The 20,581-nt window shown below is 38.2% G+C and overlaps 1 protein-coding gene across 3 annotated transcripts in view; it reads left to right on the forward strand.

Annotated features, from left to right (window-relative positions):
- The window catches only part of CHD7 (chromodomain helicase DNA binding protein 7), a 127,831-nt gene that overhangs the window by 73,883 nt on the left and 33,367 nt on the right, over nt 1-20,581 (forward strand). For all 3 annotated transcript variants that reach the window (XM_019661125.1, XM_019661127.1, XM_019661126.1), the window contains exons 7-14: nt 5,350-5,464; nt 8,613-8,696; nt 9,821-9,958; nt 10,055-10,176; nt 10,591-10,834; nt 12,042-12,218; nt 16,361-16,504; nt 17,665-17,920. In XM_019661125.1, coding sequence (XP_019516670.1) covers nt 5,350-5,464; nt 8,613-8,696; nt 9,821-9,958; nt 10,055-10,176; nt 10,591-10,834; nt 12,042-12,218; nt 16,361-16,504; nt 17,665-17,920 — 1,280 coding nt within the window. The remainder of the gene's footprint in view (nt 1-5,349; nt 5,465-8,612; nt 8,697-9,820; nt 9,959-10,054; nt 10,177-10,590; nt 10,835-12,041; nt 12,219-16,360; nt 16,505-17,664; nt 17,921-20,581) is intronic.

Genomic DNA, 20,581 nt, shown 5'->3' on the forward strand with positions numbered 1-20,581 from the left:
ACACATTTTGATGAGGCAGCATCATTTTGAGGATCAGTAGCCATCCTGCTGAAGAAAACTGAGGCTGTTTGCTAACTTAGATAACAATCACAGAACAAGGACAAAAGTACTCATTGATAATGTAAACGTTAAATTTGCTTTAAACTTTTTAAGGGAAGGAACTCAAATATCATATTAATACATTCTAAGGTTCAAAGAGAGGCTTTGGGGAGTTACTGTCAAGACAGCCTAGGAAAGTTGACCTTACCCTCGGAGGTAAAAGCATCAAGCCTCGTGGTTTCTATCACTCTGATCACTCTTGTTGCGATTGGCACTGTGTTAATGAACGGGTGCACTTCTGACGTTCTGTGAGCAAAACCTTTTACCAAGTAAGACGAAGAAGTCTCTGATCAGTGTTATTGTGAGAACACCGGAAAAAAACGCTCGGTAAACATTAGGTGTCGTCATCATTTTATACTCGAGCATGAGTTTACACATGTGGAAATTTTATGCATGTGACATGCTCTCATGTACTTGTTGAAGGAGCGTGATAAGGACAGGTGAGGAGGTGACTAAGGGAGCCAGAGACAGAGCTCTCTGCCAGATTTATCCAATCAGATTCACAACAAAGAAATTTAATTATCGATTGCTTGAAAAAGGGCACTAGTAGATTGGCATCTGTCCAAACCAGCGTGGGGCAGTGGGGCCTGGCGTGTCGGACTCACAGCGGACATCTAATGTAGCCTGTACATGGCCAGAAGGGGCGCAGTGCCCCTGACTAGGCACCGCAGCCAGGCTGGGGACCAGTCATCCTCCGCCAGGCGTGAGATGAGGCAAAAGTAACTAAAAAAACAGCTTCCCTATCTAACGTTACTGAGATCCAAGGGAAATTAAAATTTTCATAAAATGAACAGTTTGTTAATCTTTTATTTTGACATAATTTGAGATTTACACGAAAATTGCAAAAATAGTGCAGAGAAATTGGTTTTCTTTTGGTAATTAAGCATTTTGTGGAAAGGTACTTTGAGACTATTAAATACGATCATGGTTGCTAAGTGGTGACTTACTTATTCCATTACTCCTTCTGAATTTATGAGTTGGGTTTCAACTGTAAGGAAGAGCTCTACCTTGTTACCCATTTGCTTATTTATAGCTGTGTAGACTTGTGGCATCTTATCCAATGGGTCATAATTCTTTATTATCATACCATTATTTACTTTGCTCACATTACTCTAGATTTGGCCACTGGGAGCCCTTCCTCTCTCCTCTTGCCTTGTCCTCTTCCTGCTTTGTGCGCTTTGTACCAACCAGTAGGTGTTCCAGATGCATCTTGTACTTTTCCCTGTTTAAGTCCTGGAATCAGTTATTTCTCCAAGGAGCCTTGGTTGTTTTTACTACAGAAGGGCCTTTAGAAACTAAGATTTGGGTACTAGGTATGCTCATTGCTGCTAGGGAGTCATTCTAAGCCCTCTCAGTGGGTAGGGCTAGGAGGAGCATGCATACGTTTGTGTATACATGTACGTGCATGCATGTGTGTGTATACATGATGTATACACGTTACATACACATATATGTTAATTGCATGTGCATACACCTCTGCCTACCTACCAATGCTGATTGATAGTACTGATTTTATTTCAACACCGCGGGTTCATTCTGTCCTTTCCCCTTCTAACATTAATAATTCCCTTCTTTGACCACCAGAAACCTGGCTCTCATTCTCCATAATACATTTGCTTATTTGTCAATCTTAGATTGTATGGGAAGTGGTTTCAGAATTACTAGACCATATTTCTGTGAAAAAGAAGCCTACTAACAAGTTCATTCAGTATTTGTTGAGTGTTTTATGTGTTCAACCTGAAGGTATAGAGGCTAAATACTTTGTTCAGAATTTCCTTGGCGTAGTTCTTTTCTCCTTGTCCCCTTTCAGTGTGGTTGTGTTACTTAATTGATACTCAGGTTGATTCATTAGTTTCTGTTTATATTCCTTTTTAGCTCCCCACCCCATCCTTATTGATTTTTATTTATTTGTTTTTTCAAGTTCATGAAATATTTACATGATTCAAAAGTCAGAGCTGGGCACAAAAGGACACTCAAAGCAGTGTCATCCCCCCTTTCTTTCCACCTCGTTCCTATTTGCCTTCTTATTAATCCCAGATTTATCCTTCCCAAAATTCTGGCATGAACAGGCAGACATTTCTCTCTCTCCCCGCCTCACTCTCCACACACACACACACACACACACACACACACACACACACACACACACACACACACACACACACACACACACACACAGTGCCAAAAAACTGTATACACATTTTAAGAAAGGAAAAAACTGTTTTAAAATTGTAATACTCAATATATACCGATAACAAAAGATGAATGCAAGTCACATTTGACTTCTGCAATTACAAGAGGTGCTCAAAGTGGTTCCCATCAGCGTCCAGAGACTTCTGATTACGGCGAACTACTGCTTGAGCAACGTTGACCAAAGTGTCCACTTGTATACATTTTTTTGGTACCCCCGGTATTTCACACATACAAAATATATCTCATTTTCCCTTTTTTCTTACACACAAAAGAGTAGCGTAATAGCTGTACACATTTGCACTTTGCTTTTTCACAGTACTGTATTCTGGAAATTACTCAACATGAATTCATAGGCCCGTCCTCATTCTCTGTACTGCTGCAGAGTACTCCATTGCATGGCTATATTGTAGCTTATTCAGCCAGTCTCCTATGTATCTGGCATATAAGTGGCATCTCATATTTTACATTCACAGATGTCCTCGTGGCTGTATATTTTCAAATTGTTGGAGGCATAGTTTCAGGGTGAATTCCTAGAAGTGGGATTGCTAGATCAAAAGGCCAAAGATACATGTAGTTCTGTTAGATATTATCAAATTCCCTCCCATAGGGTTGTGTCAACCCTATGTTTGCGTTTCAACCAATAATACACGACAGCACCCATCTTCCCCAAGTCTTTCCAATATAGTGTGGTTTACTTTTTACTTTCTGTGAGAAATTGTATTTCAGTGTAGTTTCAGTTAGCATTTTCTTTTATTATGAATGGAATAGAACATTTTTTCATAAGTTTAATGGCCGTTTTTATATCCTGTATTGCCAATTGTCTGTTCATGTGTTTTGCTCATTTTTCTATTATGGTTCGCTCCATAAGAGTTCTTTATATATATGGAATAATACTAGTCCTTTATCTGTGTTACATGCTGCAACTACATTTTCCCAGTTTCAGTTGTCATTTGCTTTTGTTATTTATTGCATTGGAAATTTAAAAGCTATTTTTATATAGTTAAATTTATTAACCTTTTCTTTTATTGGCTCTGGCTTTTGAGTCGTAGTTAGAAAGCCTTTCCCTACACCCAGGTTAAGGAGGAATGTGCCGTGTTTGCCTCCAGTAGTTGCATGGTTTCATTTTCTGTGCTTGGGTTCCTGACCCATTTGGTGTTTATCTCGTGTGTGGTGTAAAGCATGTTTCTAATTTTTTTCTTTGCCAAACATTGTTGTTCCAGCATGATTATTAAAAAGCCCATTTTTGCCCCATTGGTTTGAGATGCAGCCTTTATCATGTATTGAAGTTCCATGTTTACTTGGATCTGTATCTGAACTTTAATCCTGTGATCTGTCTGTCTGTTCATGAGCCAGTCGCACACTGTTTTACCTATAGAGGCTTTATAGTATGTTTTAATATCTGGTCTATCTAATTTCCCCCAAGAGTGCTTCCTTTTAAATTTTTTTTCTTGAATATTCTTACATGTTTATTTTTATATGTAAGTTCAGTATTAACTTGTCTAGCTCCATAGAAAGTGCTTGTTTATTTTTATTTGCATTGTGTTCAATTTACAGATTTATGATTTGTGATGTTGAGTCATGCATGCTATCTAAAAACAAGGATGTCTTTCTAGTTGGTTCAACTCTAGTTTTGTATCTTTTAGGAGAGTTTTAAATATTTTCTTGTATAAGTTTCACACATTTCTTATTAAACTTATTGTTAAATATTTTATCTTTGTTGATACTGTAAAAGAGGTTTTCTCTAACTTGTATCTTCTCACTGGTTACTGTGTATGCGAATGGAACCTATTGACTTTTGTATGTTAGTTTTATATCCTGCTATATAACTGAATTATTTTATTTTTTGAATTAGTTTTCTAATTGACTTTCTAGACATGATCAGTACTAACATTTTGATGCATTTTCATCTAGTCTGTTTTCTCTGTGTATGTGTACAGGGTTTATATCAATTCATATTTATACATGCTGTATGTATTTAAAGTCTTTATCTCCTTCAGTCAATTGTAGGACCAAATCAGTCCTCACTTTGAAAATGCATATTAGACATTACATAAATATAAATGATAGGATACTTAACATCGTAAGCGTTTCCATATCATTAATCAATTTTGAAAGATTTTATAATGGCTGCATAATTTCTAAGAGTAGTACCTTGATTTTGAAAGAGGTACATATTTAAGCACCTCATTACTTTTTAATGTTATCACTAGAAAGAAAAATAAGAGACCGTTCAGGTATGAGGGAGCAGGGAGAGAATGATGGTACAAAAGAATATTGAAATATCAAACAAAATAATGTCAAAGGTACCATAAAACGTTAACTTTCTATGTGTGAATCTTGGGGAAGAAAAAGGGGAAGAGTGGAGAGTTTTCAAGTTGAAGTTAGAGAAAACACAACATGTTTTCTCAGAGCAGGTAATGGGGAGTGTGAAGGAGCGAGGACTTGCCCAGGGCGAGGACAGGGCAGACATTGGAGAAACAATTCACAAGGGAACAAGGGCTGGAAGGACGAGGTTGGGACAGCAGGAGCTGTTAGGAGCAGGCCGGGGGCATGGGTGTTGGGAGAGTGGGTAGTAAGTAGGCCTAGTCTCCCTGAGGCTCTAGAAGGACTAAGTTAGGTTTACCTTTGCTGTTTTAAATGTGAATCCTTTTAACTTGATTAAAAACCTTTTATTTCTCAATTAATGATAAAAGGCTCAAAACATAAATTCATAATTAAGGCCACCCTGTAGTGTTAATTGTTTTGTATTGAAGTATAATCCATTCACTCAGGAAAACAGCTTGTTATTAGGTCCTTTTTTTTTTTTTTTTTTTTTTAAATGGAAGGTGGATAAGACAGCTGGAGGCTCAAGACAGAAGGCACATTTTAGGCACTGTTATTGGTTTTCTTATTATATTCTCAAATATTAGTAATTATGTTGAATGTTGCTTAGCAGCCTCTGTAAGTAAACAGGTTATTTTGTTAATTATCTATTTAGTTGACTTGGAATAATAAAAAAATGTATATAATAAAAGATTATTTTTGACATGTTTCAAGTATATTATTTTATTCTTTCAGCTCTTATCTTCATTGCCAGTGGGCATCTGTAGAAGATCTGGAAAAAGATAAGAGAATTCAGCAAAAGATTAAACGATTTAAGGCAAAGCAGGGCCAGAACAAATTCCTTTCAGAGGTATGTAATACCTGGTTGATTTTCTAAAGTATTTACTGTAATAAAATGTTCTGAATTTTGAATTTTAGTTCGGTAAATTATTAAGAAAAACTAGTTTCCGTCATTTGGTGTTGTTACTTGCATCTTGGTAACTGGTTATTGCTAAAAACATTTGTAAACAGGAAATTTCTCATTCTTCCTGTTGCTTAGTCTAGAAGATACTGGTCCTTATGCTATTATGTGGAAATACAGTATGATTAAAATCTTGTAATGAAAGTACAGTTAGTAGGCAGTGAAAAAAGTAGACAAAAATTCTGCTAATTTTTAAAGGTCAAAAATTCTACAGTAAGTATTAAGTATAAGTTCTAGGAAATAAAAGTTTATTTGTATTGGGGAAGATATGTGGCACATTTCTTTTGTTTAAAGCAATTCCTGATTACAGAGATTTCACTAAGCTCATTTTCACACATGACATTCTGTAAGATACAGAAGTTGGTATAATATATTGATAACCCTCTGTCCTAGGTTATCAGTTATGGTGAAAAGGTAACCATACCAAGGGGCAGGGCAGAAAATCGGCATTTTTAAGAAGTGCCAGGGTCCCCTTCAACATAGCCAACTACATTAAAAAAACAAATACTTTCACAAACTGCTTACTAGGGTCTCTGGGCTTTTGGTCGCCAATTTGGTTTCACTTACAGCCTCAAGTAGATAAAAAAGAAACCTTCACACTGAAAGATTAAACTTGCTGATTTATTAGTTTTCTTCTCCATAAAGGAGTTAACAGAATGTAAACTGTAAAGACATGTGAAATTTGATACAAAATAATACGTGTTTAACAACCTACCTCACACCCCCACCTCGTTTTGGTCAGTTCTTTATTTCATGACATGCTTATACTCTCAGGTGACAAGTCTGAGTTCCCCTAGAATCTGATTTCTATGCTTCCAAACGTGTTAGATGGGAGATCAGGTGGTGGTGGTGGTTTTACTGGTCACGGGCCTGTATCAGCACCTCTGCTCCTCTGACTGTTAAGCTGCTTTGCGGTGCAGTAGTTAGCAAGCACTCGGGAATGGAGTTACTTGGATGTGACTCACTCTTTACATCTTGGAGAACGAATATTTAGGTGATTCTTTGAAAGGGCAGTTTCTAGGAAAATAATGGGAAGTTCTATTTTTCGTGCCCTTCTTAATGAAACTAAAGTGAAATGTTTGTGACACTGGGCAAGTTGAAATCATTTCGCTTTCTTTTAGAAAGAGACACTGTATATTCTGCTAACCTTTTCTATGGATTAGTGGCAGGGAAAAGGAAAGGGTGCTATAATAACTTCCCCCGCAGCCCTGCATCTTGGTTCTGTTTATTAAATTTATTTGGACTGTGTTTCCTGGAGTCAGATGTACTTTAAGGACTTGTGCCTGGCCCTAGCTCTATAGCCTGTCTATTTGGGTCTATCTTTGTGAATCACCTCTACCAAAGTTGAAATACATCTTATCTTGCTGGTAACTTGTCATCGAGAAATCTTAAATTTTGACCTGAATGGAAGTAGCATTCACTTGAGTCTGAAAATAGGACCTGAGGTTTAGCAGAGAAGAATAAAGGATATTCCCTTCCTCTCATTCTTCCACACACACACACACACACACACACACGTTTGCCATATCCCATAGATGGTCCTGACTTTAGGATTTTCATGAGGTTATGAGTATTTTTGCATTCTTTGTTTAGCTTTAAGTTTCCTTATAAGTTGGCTGCAACTTAAAATTCTATTCAAAGAGATTATTGAAACTGGAAATCGCATCACATGCACAATGGCAGACATAGATCACTGGCTTGAAGGATAGAAGTGTTTAGGAGTAAAGTTAAGGATTTTAATTGAGCAATGAAAGTTTCTGTTAAAGAACAAGTTGTCTTAAAGAAAACATTTGTCATCAAAACCTAGTTTCTGGGAACTTCAGTGTTTATGCTGTACATGAATAATATATACATACTGTGTGCCTAAGTCTAGAAGCTTTTGACAAGGCCAGCGCATTCATATGTTAACATTTTAAATTAACTGAACATTTCAATGAATTTCTTGCCTCACTAACCAACTCTGTTTAAAGACCTAAGGCAGTTGAAACACATTTTTGTATTTCTGATTTTTGTTTCATAATTCACAGTTCAAAGCATCCAAACTGGGTGTTTCAGTGGGCACAGAGGATGTTTGTTATCCTTGAACCAACTACGATCAAGCAGCTTATCTTTTCAGCCCGCGATTCAGGGGATACAACTGGTGTCTAAGTGACTTCTCATGTGTCTTTGCAAAGTGTTTTAATGAAGTTGTGTTAGTGATAATCTATAGGAACACATAATAATGTGACTTTTGTTTTCTAGCTTATCTGGCTCTGACTTCTTTAAAGTCTGGCTTAGTCTATAATTTCCCTTTGAGCCATATTCTGTTCTTCTATGTGAGATAACTTTGCAAGCAAGCAGCATTACTTTACTTTTGTAAAGATTGTTACTATATTGGCTAAATAGCCCAATTATTTAAGCCTCATTTCTTTTTTCTTAATACTTTTAGTTTCTCTATGTTCAGTACTAATAAATCATTAGACCACTTAGATTTAATGACAAGAACGTATTCAAATGAGGTACTAATACTGCTTGGCAAAGACAACCAAACATCATAAACCGTTCACACTAAACTAGGAATTCACTTGTTTCAGTGTTTTTAGCTTTTGAATAACATTCTGTAAATGATGCTATAAGGCATCAGACAGCTCCAGTGGTTATGAGTCCACTATAGCACTTACTGTGCATGGCTCTGCTTCTTCATTGCTAGCTGTAGTTTCAAGAATGCTAAATTCATTGCATGCCACAAGCCTTTTGGATTGCTCATTAGTGAATTGTAATTTCACACTTCATTAAAAATATTCTTAAACATTCTCTCACAGTAAAAAGGTTTCACACAGTAATTAAAAGACCCAGTTAACAAAGTCTGAGAAGTCTGATTTCCTCATGGGGAATGATTTTGCTAAATTGTAGCATTTCAATAAATATAATAGAATTTGCCAAATATAAATTTTGTAATACTGTGACCCAACATTTTACTGCCTGGTGCACAGTGAAATAGTTTACTCTCAGGTATTAGATAAACATTTCCACTTTTATTTTTTTTCCTTTGGTGCAGATTGAAGACGAGCTTTTTAATCCAGATTACGTGGAAGTTGACCGGATAATGGATTTTGCACGCAGCACAGATGACCGGGGAGAGGTAATAGATCAGTGGTATTAGGGGGCGGAGCCTCAGACAGCTTACCTGTGTTTATGGGGAATGATCATGGAATCTAGATCTGGTCCTGTCAGAGCCTTGGATCATGGCTCACGTGGTCTACATTTAACTGAAATTTATTGACTTACTATTAGTTTTATGACTTAATAACAATGCTGAATGTGTTTTATGTTAGTCTGAGAGCTTTTTAAAAGAATCCATTTTCGGTATGAAACAAATACCTTGACATTTTGTACAATTCCAGAATATGATCAATAAAAAGAACTCAATGCATTTTGATATAAATCTGTTATATAATACAGATTTCCCTTGGGTAATTAAGAGTGCTCTTGTAGCAGAATGGAGTTTAATGTTATTTAACACAGGACACCCTTAGTGAAGTTGGTGAACTTCATTTAATGTGGTGAACAGAAGATAACACAAAATAAAGACTGTATCTGTAACATGATGTTTTACTTTAAAAAAAAAACAAAAAAATTTCATAGCATAGCTACATAGTCCACCAAATGGTTTTTAACATCACAACCAGGTCAGTGTACCTTGGTCCTGAAACGAAGGTCAGCAAACCCAAGTATTTTCTAGAGGAAAAGACAAAGGAAATCCCATTGATCTGCATTACCCAAAATATTTGCTCTCCTATCTTCTCCAGCTCAGACACATTATTTTAAAGTGATTAAATACAAACAGTATCTGTCTCTTTAAGAAGAAGGAGGCAATCCCAATAAATTCAAGCCTGTTTCTCATTCTTTAAGAAACTAGCCAATTAAGTAAATATGTAAATACACTAAGATGATTTACCATGCAAGTCTGAATCAGACACCTGGTGAAAGATTTGCACAGATAAGAATAAGGCTCTGAACATTATTTAGCAGTGACTTCAATAAAAATTAATTTGTTCTGATAATAATAATAATATTTCCAGTTTAGACTTGAGACTGTGTAACTAGGGACTATTGTTTGATGGTCATAACTTTTAAAACTTCTACCAACTCAGTCTTACTGTTGCTGGGGTGGTGTCTATTTATAAGTGCAGTAGAGCACATTTTTCCTTATATATAGTTTTTGGTCAAATGAACCCAATTCTGATTTATTTAAACCTGGCCCAGCCTGTGACTCACTACCTGGTGAAGTGGTGCTCACTGCCTTATGAAGACAGCACGTGGGAGCTGAGGCAGGACATAGATCAAGCAAAGATCGAAGAGTTTGAGAAACTGCTGTCCAGGGAACCGGAAACAGAACGCGTGGTAAGAATTGGCTAATGGCAGAGGATTTAATTTGAAAATAGCAGCCTGGTGTGGTCTTTGAGAAACCACTAATGGGATTCACTATATTTGAAACAGGAGCGACCTCCTGCTGATGATTGGAAGAAATCGGAGAGTTCCAGGGAGTATAAAAACAATAACAAACTCAGGGAATACCAGTTGGAGGGAGTAAACTGGCTACTTTTCAATTGGTACAACATGTATGTAAAACATCTTTCCTTCACTTTTAAAAAAGCCTGTAGTTCTTTTCATTTGCAGTTATTGAAAATAGGACTCAAATATAAATAGCATTTTAACTAATAGGAATTATTAGAAAACAGCAAGCACTGAAAGTATGCTTATTCTTTGTTTATTCATCAAATATTAATACAGAGATTGATAGACGTAATTGATAGAAATTGATAGAAATAATTGATAGAAATGATTGATAGAAATAATTGATAGAAATAATTGTTATTTCTCAGAGGATTTTATTTGAAAATGTATTTTACTGAATCTAAGAGACCCAACTAAGATAGGCATTTGTGAGTACAGTAATACATATTTTGTGAAAAGAGAGCAGTGACTAATATCTGTACTCATCAAACTTTCCTTGTTTTATTTTCTTCCCAAAGGCGAAACTGCATTTTAGCAGATGAAATGGGTTTGGGAAAAACTATCCAGTCCATTACATTTCTCTATGAGATATATTTGAAAGGAATCCATGGCCCTTTTTTAGTAATTGCCCCATTGTCCACAATCCCCAACTGGGAAAGGGAATTCCGTACCTGGACAGAGTTGAACGTGGTTGTGTATCATGGGAGTCAAGCTAGTCGTCGGACCATTCAGTTGTATGAAATGTACTTCAAAGATCCCCAGGTAAAACACCACAGGTGGTTTGTTTTCCTTACGCTTATTATGTGCATTTTAAGGTGCTGGGAATTAAAATGGCTTCAGTGATTTGGGGGAAAGGTCTAGATTTTACAAAATTGAGAAATTTGCTTTAGATTCCTTACCCAGTTTATGTTTGTATTATATTTCTACATCTTATCATTACAGCTCTTTATTTTTATAGTTTTGGTCATGGTTATTAGATTAAAAACGAATGAAGTGTTTTACCTTGGATGACCACTGAAAGCCATTTAATATATTGACGTGCTAATTGGCTTTCTTTTGCAATTCTGAGAAAAAGCTAAATAACACAATGGTGTTATTAAATATGAATAGAAAGAATATTTTGTCTTACTGTTACTAGACGTGAAAAATTAGGCATTTAATACTGAATGACACATTGAGTGAAATACATCCAAAGGGAAGAGTTTATACTTTGTCTCTTAGTAGTGATTACTATGAATTTTCCCTTATTCCAGTTACCTGTGTGCAATTATTCTGTGATACTGAAAGTATAAATGACATGATGAAGAAAGAAGAATAATAGTATGTGCTAAAATAGTTATAATAAGTATTTTAAGTTATAGTAAGTTATAGGTAGTAAATGGAAGTCCTATAACTGGAAATAGGACAAAGTTTTGTTCTCTGTTTGTTTAAGTGTAAAATCTGCCCTATCATTATGAAAGGAGACAAATAAATCTATTTTTGTATTTATCTTTAAATTTGGGAAATTATTATAAGGTCTATCCTAAGTGAATTTTTTTCATTTTAGCACTTTAAAAATAAAAATAGGTTACAAAAGTTTAAAAAAGTAAAAAGTTTTAAAAAGTAAAAAAGTTTTTAAAAAGTTGGCCTTATTACATAATCCCTTTGGCCTGTCACCTTTTGGAGTTTGTAGGATGTGACTAGAATGGGCACACTTAGTGGCTCTTTACCATGTGTTATCTGTAAGGAAATTGGATCCGAAATTTTACTAACAATTTTCTAACTTCCTTTAAAAAGGAAAGGTTTTAAAGCCTTGTTATGTCATAACAACTTAAAACCTCCAAATACCTTAAAAACAAAATACATAAGTGTTACCTAGATAAAGATGCCCCCAAAGGGAGAAATCCATAGGTCTTATGCTCTTCATTCATCCTCAGATTTGTTCATGTAACCTGTAATGCTAAATAGTAATTCATAGTTGTTCTCGTAGGGTCGAGTGATAAAGGGGTCCTATAAGTTTCATGCCATCATTACTACATTTGAGATGATTCTGACTGATTGTCCTGAGCTGCGGAATATTCCATGGCGCTGTGTTGTCATTGATGAAGCCCACCGGCTGAAGAACAGGAACTGCAAGCTGTTGGAAGGACTCAAGATGATGGACTTGGTCAGTGACCCTTTGGTGATTCCATTGAGCCCGAGTAGCACTGTTCCTGGCTCAGTACTCCTGCCGCTCTGCCTTTGCCTGAAGCCTGTGAAGGGTGTCCGCAAAGCCTGTCCCATATTGCGATACATCCTCCTGAGCTTTCAGTTACTCAGAGGTGGTTGCTGTCTTCCTGACTTGTCACTGTTGGCTGGACTCTCTACCCAGTTGTATCACAGCAGAGTGCAGTCATGATATTGTCACTGAAATGACTTGCAAGTCGTTGCTTTTCCCTTTTATTTGTAAATACTGCCGTTACAATCCAGTTATGCTCCAGAGCTCATGGGTTTTGGTACACCAGGGCCTGTAGGACTTGTACTTGCAAGTTCTCACAAGCAGTCTCAGTGTCTGGAACTGGTCCAGTTCGCACAGATACTTAGAAGTTTGGGGCATTACAAGACCTTGAATTTGACCTGGAGTTTTAGACCACACCTATCCATACTCTTCTAGCTTCCTAAGAGATGGTCGGGTCTTCCTGATGAAGTTTTTCTAGATTTTCTTCGGTAGGCGTATTATGGGATAATATCTCATAGAAGTGGTAGAATTGGGTTGGTTTTCCGTTCCATACTGCTGTGTGTGTGTGATTTCCTAGCAGATGACATGACCTCGGTCATCCGCAGGCTTCTTTTCACTCTGTAGTTTATAAGGTGGGTTTTGATCACTTGGTTTGATTTTTTAATGTACATTTTAAAAGCAAGGTTATTGTCGTTTAGCATGTCCTGGATGTTTTGATGAGTTTCATAAAAGTACATAAACATTTTTTAAACTCCCTTTACTGTTGGCATCAGTAGATTAATTTGATCTCTTGTTAATTGAGGATTTGAGGTGGGAAGGAATATTCTATAGGTTCATGGCTATAAATTTTTTACTGACTGAACAGAACACTTTAAAGCTTTCTGTTGCCACAGGTTCTTGGAAGCCGCTTCTTTTATTCTTAAATTAAGGTGATTGGAATTGCCAGCTATTCTTTTAATTTAAGCCAAAATCCAGCTTTGTTTAAAGGAAAAAGGTTGTCTGAATTATCCTGTTTTTAGGATGGGATTTCCCATTTTTTTCCCCCTAATGAATTAGTATTCAAGCCATCCTGAACCCTTTCTCAAAGCAGTTTATATTATTTGGTGGCCAACCCACAAAACAAATTAGAACACTTAGAAATGGTGACTACTCTTGAGGACGTGGGTGAGCATATGGAAAGGAGAAACGTGATGGCTTCATTTGGTCTCTTAAGGTGATACTTTAGCATTACATTGAGGTAAACCTGTTTTTACAGGTAACTGCTAATGCTCATGAAATATCTAAGTATATATTTTGAGTTGAGCCCGTCCCCACAGAGGTCCACATAAGGGACAGTTACAGCATCATCTCTTGAAGGCTAAATAGTCACCACAGTGAGTTTACCAAAGTTCTGTATTATTAGTTCATATATTTCCAGATAATAGATTCTTGCTGCAAGACAATCTTCCATTGGGGAGCACAGATTAGTTGAACTCTGTCGACATCAAACACTCTGTCATTGGGAGACTTCAAAGGATTTTCCAGTGTTTCTAGTAGCACTTCATTAATGGATTAGAATCTGTTATCCAGATACTTTTTCTTTTACAAACTACAGTGTCCCCTAACCTTTTGCACATAATGGCACATGTAGAAAATGATAATATTTGTATGTCACACCAGGGTAAGCCGACAGGGCCGCCCACTGCCACCGGTAACCAGTCCTGAGATCCTGACTTTCACAGCCCTTCTGGCTGTGCCAAGGACTTGGCTTAACTGTAACTCACTCATGGCTCACCACCTGGGAAGCTGGGATGAGCAAATGAACAAAATGTTTGTATTTCTGGTAATCAAGAATCTTTGTCACAGAAGAAATGGTTTCAAGATGGAACACATAATCATCATTCAGAATTAGAATATAATAGTGTTTATCCAGCTCTGAACAGCTCATTGCCTGGTGTTTAAATCCTTACTTTAAAGTAAACATCATGAGAACTTACACACTTGCCTTTTTATTCTCCTTTCCTAGAATAAGTTCTCAGTGAAAACAGCACATAATAGCTATATCCACCTATGGAGCAGGTCACAGGGAACTGCATTACCTGCACTAGACTCAGGATAAAAATGCACTTGATGAGGATTATCTCCCAAGTGCATTCTCAGAAAGGAAAGGCCAGTGAGCTTCTTCAGCTGTCCCACACAGAGGAGATGCTTGGGAGCTGATATGCTGAGGAAATGTCTGGTCTCCACTGTCCTCCACAAGACCTCTGGGAAGCACAACCATCTCCTTGTCCCTCACTGACAAGGAAGGAATTCTCTGGAGGTGGTAGTAGCTCTTCATTGATTCCATTAGCTCATCTTGCATGTCAGAAGGCCTCACACAAATTAAAAGTCTGCTGAAATGAAAGTAAATGGACATCACTCCATCAGAGCTAAAGAGAAAGGTAACATTTTCAAGCCCAAAGCATATTGGCTGGTGCAGTGGAGCTTGGAGATGATAAGCTTGATGGCCTGAGTCTTTTACATGTCGTTTTGGGATGCGTGGTATTTTAACTGTATGTTATTTCATAGTTACCTAATTTCACGTGGAAGCCTTGTTCTATTCCACTGCTCATACGCAACCTTATAAAAGGGTCATATTTATAAATAGCCATTCGGTATAACTGGCTTTAAACAGTCCTCGAGAGGAAGCCGCATAAAAGTGGAGTTTCTTTTTTCAAATAAGTTTATTTTGCAATTAATAAGTGAGAAGGCTTTTTCTGAAGTATTTGGTATTTGGTAAGAAGTTCAGGATTTAACTCAGTAATAAAGGATATGAAAAACTGGGAGATAATCTCTAGTATCAGTACAACTCTTCACTGCAATAACTTTGTGACAGTGCTTTTAAAAAAGCTGGGGTAAAGTTATTCAGGACTGGAATAGCTCAGGGACTGTGACTGTGTTACCCACCAATGAGATTATACATTTAAAAATTCCAAATTGATTTACAGACTCCTTACTCTTCGTGAATTTAATGAGTCTGAAGATGGGAATCTGTGTATCTTCTGAATCAGAGACCTCTTTATTTAAAGGGGAGAAAAGGAAGAATAAAAGCAAATTGAACTGCTTCCCCTCGCTTTCAAAGAGCTTTATTGACAGATAAGACATGGTAGATATTAAGGAAATTAGCATGTCCTGAGTTACAGCATTCATCTAGTATTTACTGAGCATATACTCTGTGGCAACCAAGTCTTGTCAGATTCCAAGTTAAGTCAGAATGTTGCTTTGAACCTACTAGAAAGTATAATCACTTTTTGAAATAGCTTTAAAAGCAGTGCTGTGTATCAAATGGGCAAAGTAAAAACTGATATAAGGCTTGAGATTAATAAACTCACTGTTGTTAGGACTGCTCACTGCCAAACAGCTCCTCTGTGTTGGATATAAAGAAATAGAAGAGCAAGGGTACATATGCATAAGGAAAGCCAGAGAAAGAGCTTGTAAACAGGAAGAATTGCTTTAAAGAAATACCTAATTTGGTTCAAGAGACAAAGTTAGAAATAGCATCTGTTTTTAAAAAAAGTGATTGTGGTATTTAAAACCAAGCTGACCTCTTTGCTAGTTTGAAATTTTTGCAGAACAGAATAGTTTTTCATGTGCTGTTGCATGTAGAAGAACTTCTTTTGTCCCCGACATGAGTCATGCAGGAAGCAGATGGGGAGATGAGAGCGCTGTTGATGTAGAGAACAGAAAGAATCGTGTGAGCTTTATCTGAGTCGAGGGATTTGAGGGAAAAGCTTCCACTTTGGTGGGGAAAAAGCACTGAGGCTTAGGGGACTCGCAAAGCCATGACACTGAAATGCTGACCTCATAACCCCAGGAAGAGACGAAATGACAAGACACATTTGTAGGGTCTGCAGAGTTCTAGAGGGGCCCCTCTGTGTGTGTACCTGAAGCAGGGATCATCTTTTTCTTGTACCTCCGCCTTCAGGCCTAATTCCTCCTCTTTAGGTAGAGTGGATGCTGAATTAACGTTAATGAGTAGAAGTAGGAACAAGGATGTTTTGAGCGAGGCTCTGGTTTCTCAGGAGCTCTTTTTGGTCACGATTCGACCGGTTGCTCTTCGTGTATTCCTGCAGGAACACAAAGTGCTGCTGACGGGGACCCCACTACAGAACACTGTGGAAGAGCTCTTTAGCTTGCTTCATTTCTTGGAACCAAGTCGCTTCCCTTCAGAAACGACCTTTATGCAAGAATTTGGTGATCTGAAAACTGAAGAACAGGTACTTACCCCATCTACTTTGTATTTTGGTCATATAATTAATGATGAACCCAAGAAATGGCAAAGGATTAATACTTTTTAAAAATGTAAGTTATATGAATTTTTTCCTACCTGCTAGACAAGTGAGCTTTATATTTCCCTTCCTTGGATATTCCAGGCCTTTAATATGGAGGTTTTCTTGTTTATTTGCCCATTTGCCCTCCTGAGGGGCTGTTGGGAGTGGTAGAGAGCTTACATACCTGTTCGTGTAGTTTTCAGAGACTGCTGTGCTGTTTGGGTTGGTAGCTTTGCTAGGTATGCTTTTGGGGTTAGTGACAGAAGCCACTGAAATGTGTAAAACTATTTGCCTCCTGGAGCTTTAAGGTTCTTGTCTTAGTTCTTAGCGAGTACACTTGGTCACATTGCTTACTTTTCTGAGTGTACAGATTTTCATTTAGAAACATGGGTCATAACTACCCCACAGGATTTCTGTGAGAAATAAATGAGGTATTGGGTGTGAAAAGTGGTTGGAGATTCTATACATCGCGAGAGCTATGTGGGTATTCGTTGTTATGCTGTATTTGAAACAAATACAGAGATATGCTTGACATCATGGCCCTGTGTCTCCCTCCCCCAACTTACTGTCCAAAACCTCTTAGTTGAGTTCAAAGCGAAGTCTGTTTTGTTTGGCTTTTCTTAAAATAAAACCTATCTGGTGTGCTTTACCTATTGCCAGTCAACAAAAAAGAGAACCAGAGAGAGACATTTCTGCTTCCTCATTGGTACAGGAACCAAGTAACTGCTGGCCTATCGCTCTTTCTAGAAAGGAGGACGGGCACTGAAGCAGCGCACTCCCAGGACACTCTCTCTTCCCTCTTCCCATCATCCTTGTGGCTTAAGACAAACAGAAGGGAAACTGAAGTGAATAAATGCGGGTATTTCTGCTGTGTACTTCTCAAGCCTTCTGGCTGTTCGGGACTCCTAGATAGGGGAAACAGTCCATTTGACACTGAATCATTCAACCTTCGTGCCGAGAGATTAGTTGCCTTCATGCCATTACTGGGTTTTGACAAATGAAAGTAAATGGTGAATAAACAGGGTGATCCTGATTTTTCATGTTAGGGTATGTTTTAACATGCAAGCAAATCATGATACCAGTATTTACCGAAGGTCCTTTTTTAGGTGCAAAAACTCCAGGCTATTCTAAAGCCAATGATGTTGAGACGTCTCAAGGAGGATGTGGAAAAGAACTTGGCCCCCAAAGAAGAAACTATTATTGAAGTTGAGCTAACAAACATTCAGAAGAAATATTACCGAGCCATCCTTGAGAAGAATTTTACATTTCTTTCCAAAGGTGGTGGTCAAGCTAATGTACCTAACCTTTTAAACACTATGATGGAATTACGAAAGTGCTGCAATCATCCATACCTTATTAACGGTAAGCCTGGCCATTCGTAAACTTAGTGACGATCAAAACACCAGAAGTCCTTTTCTCCCTCCAGACTGAGGATTTTATGGTTTCTACTCATTACTGTATCCTGTCGTCTCAATGTGGGTTTCACCAGCTCTGTTCGTGATGCCTCCTCCGGGGTGGCTGAAGCCAGAGCACCACTGCTCCCGCCAGCCCCTGCAGCAGGACCTCACCCCACCTGCCTCCCACCTCCCTGTCTGGATGCCTCACCTGATGAAAGGAGCCACTGTTAGTGCTCCATGGCCAAAAGCCATCCAAAGTGCTAACAGTTAAAGGGAAATTCACCCCTGATTGAGATTTTCTCGGTGTGTGTGTGTGTGTGTGTGTGTGTGTGTGTGTGTGTGTGTGTGTTTAAATCAGAGAAGAGAAAGAGGAACTTGGGTGTGAGAAGGCAACTATTAGCTGTCTCTCGACTTTGATGGGTGACAGTCTCTCTCAGTCTAGAGGCCTTTAGCACCTGTTCCCTAAGAATGAGAGATTTTTTTAAGGCTTTGATAATAGTTTGTCCCTGTTACTAATGAATACTTTATGGTCTTCCTGTTTCTTAATGAAATTGATAGTGTTATGTAACTGATATGAGTAAAAACCTGTGTTAGATACTTCTGGAAATCATTAAAGGAATACATACTTCATGCCTATGATGTGTAAGATGCTCTGGAGAATACAAGAGCCTTCAGTTTGTCAGGGATTGAGATTAGGAGAGCCATTAGCAAGTGATGGCATTGAGGCAAGTCCCCAGGGGTGGAAACGATTTTGCCAGTCAGGGTTAGAAAAACGAAGGCCATTATGGCGATGTAATAACGTGAGCAGAGAAAAGGAGGCAGGAAGACAAGGGAGAACTTGTCCAGTTCCCAAAGTATAAAGTGCATGCGAGAAACAGTGGGACAGTGCACCCAGACATACTGGGGCCCTGCTGTGTGTGGAAAGCCTTGTATGCTAGCTTATAGAATTTTTGGCTTTAGTCTATAGGCAGTGAGAACCACGGCTAGTGTTAAAGCTGAGGAATGATTAGAAATGTAATTCAGGATGATTGATCTGGCAACATCGTATAAAACAGATGGCAGTTGGGAACGACAGACAAGCAGAACAACCAGCTAGGAGGCTATTGATGTAGTTAGTCTGGGCTGGAGTTGATATGGGTTAAGATTAGGTGATGACTGGCTAATGGGGGTGCTTGTGCTCAATTATAATTGGCCAGCAATGCAATTTGGTTCTTTTCTAGGGGAGAAGGAACAAAGCCTGGTTTGGTCTTGATCACAATCCATGAGGTTCAAGGGCAGCTAATTTAAAGAGTTCCTAATCCTTCCTTCTTTCCTAACTTACACACCTACAACCACCTCAGATCCCGAAGTTCCTGTTCCTAAATGACAAATGGTCTGTGCCTAGAAGACAGTCTCAGCCTAGCACCTGAGGCCACTGTTGTGGTGTGACATCAGTGAATTTCCTTTTCAGACTCTGTGCTTTTAGCTTTGTCTCCTAAAGACAGTATCATGTGTGATAATTATATGTTTAATGCTGCCAACCTGCTAATCACCATGTGTCTAAGAGCCTGCATGGCCATTATGGTGGGTGTCAGCCAGCCTGTTCCTGAGCTGGGGAGATGGAGTTAGGGCTTAGGGCAATGGATGCTATGAGTAAACACACACACACGCACACACACTTGCCACTTTTGCATTTAATGTCTGGTTAAAAAAAAAAAAGTAGCAGCGTAGCCTCCAAGGGGAAAGAAAAGGCACTCACAAAGGAGATTAAATGCTGCCAACAGGATGTGTGTGAAGGGATGATCTCAGCAATGGTTGTTAGGTGTCCACTCCCAGTTTCATTGAGTTTACCTTGTTTGGTTACATGCTAATTACATGCATTGAGCATTGTGAGTGGGGAGTTCCCCCAAAACACAGCTGGTGGGTCTTTCCTGAAGCTGATTGCTCTCCAGGGTCATCCTGTGTCATTCATTGTTCGCCAGGAGGTCACACCTTGAGGTTAACTTTTCTGTCCTTACAACAAGTTATGAAGTGTCTGTTAAGCAGGTATACTTCTACCTTTATGTTGGGAAATACCGTACTAGTAAAAAAAAGAAAAACCACACACTAGGTGTTGCAGGTTCCCAGATAACTTATGTAGACCTTGTGTTTCACAGAGGCCAGGAGCAGGAAGTGCACTGACGCAATGCCAACTCGACACACACTTTTTGAGCACATAGAAAGAAGTTTTCAGTTTTGGGGGTTAAATTGAAATTCGTTTTGGTTGTGGCAGAGTAGAGCAGCCCCAATCAAACAAAAGTTTAATTCAGCAAAACCCAGCATTTCTGTAACTGGAAAATAGAAACAACGGTGCATAAGCTGAGAGTGGTGACATGAGCAGAGCAGAAGGAAAAAGTAGGAATGATGGTAGAACACAAACTATATAAATGAGGACTGTTTTAAATGTGCATTAATTTTAGTGCTTAGGTGCTTAAAACAGGGTTTGGTGCTGTATGCACTTGTGAAGTGTTGCCAATTGTTTTTCTTGCTGAAAATTAAGCAGGTAAGTGGGTAACACAAATGGAGCTATTATTATTGACTCAAACTTTATTAGAATGGAATAACTAATTTTAGGTCCCCTATCTGAGAGTAAAAATAATGTTGCAAA

Source organism: Hipposideros armiger, unplaced genomic scaffold (assembly GCF_001890085.2).
Source record: "Hipposideros armiger isolate ML-2016 unplaced genomic scaffold, ASM189008v1 scaffold_336, whole genome shotgun sequence".
Taxonomy (NCBI): Eukaryota; Metazoa; Chordata; class Mammalia; order Chiroptera; family Hipposideridae; genus Hipposideros; species Hipposideros armiger.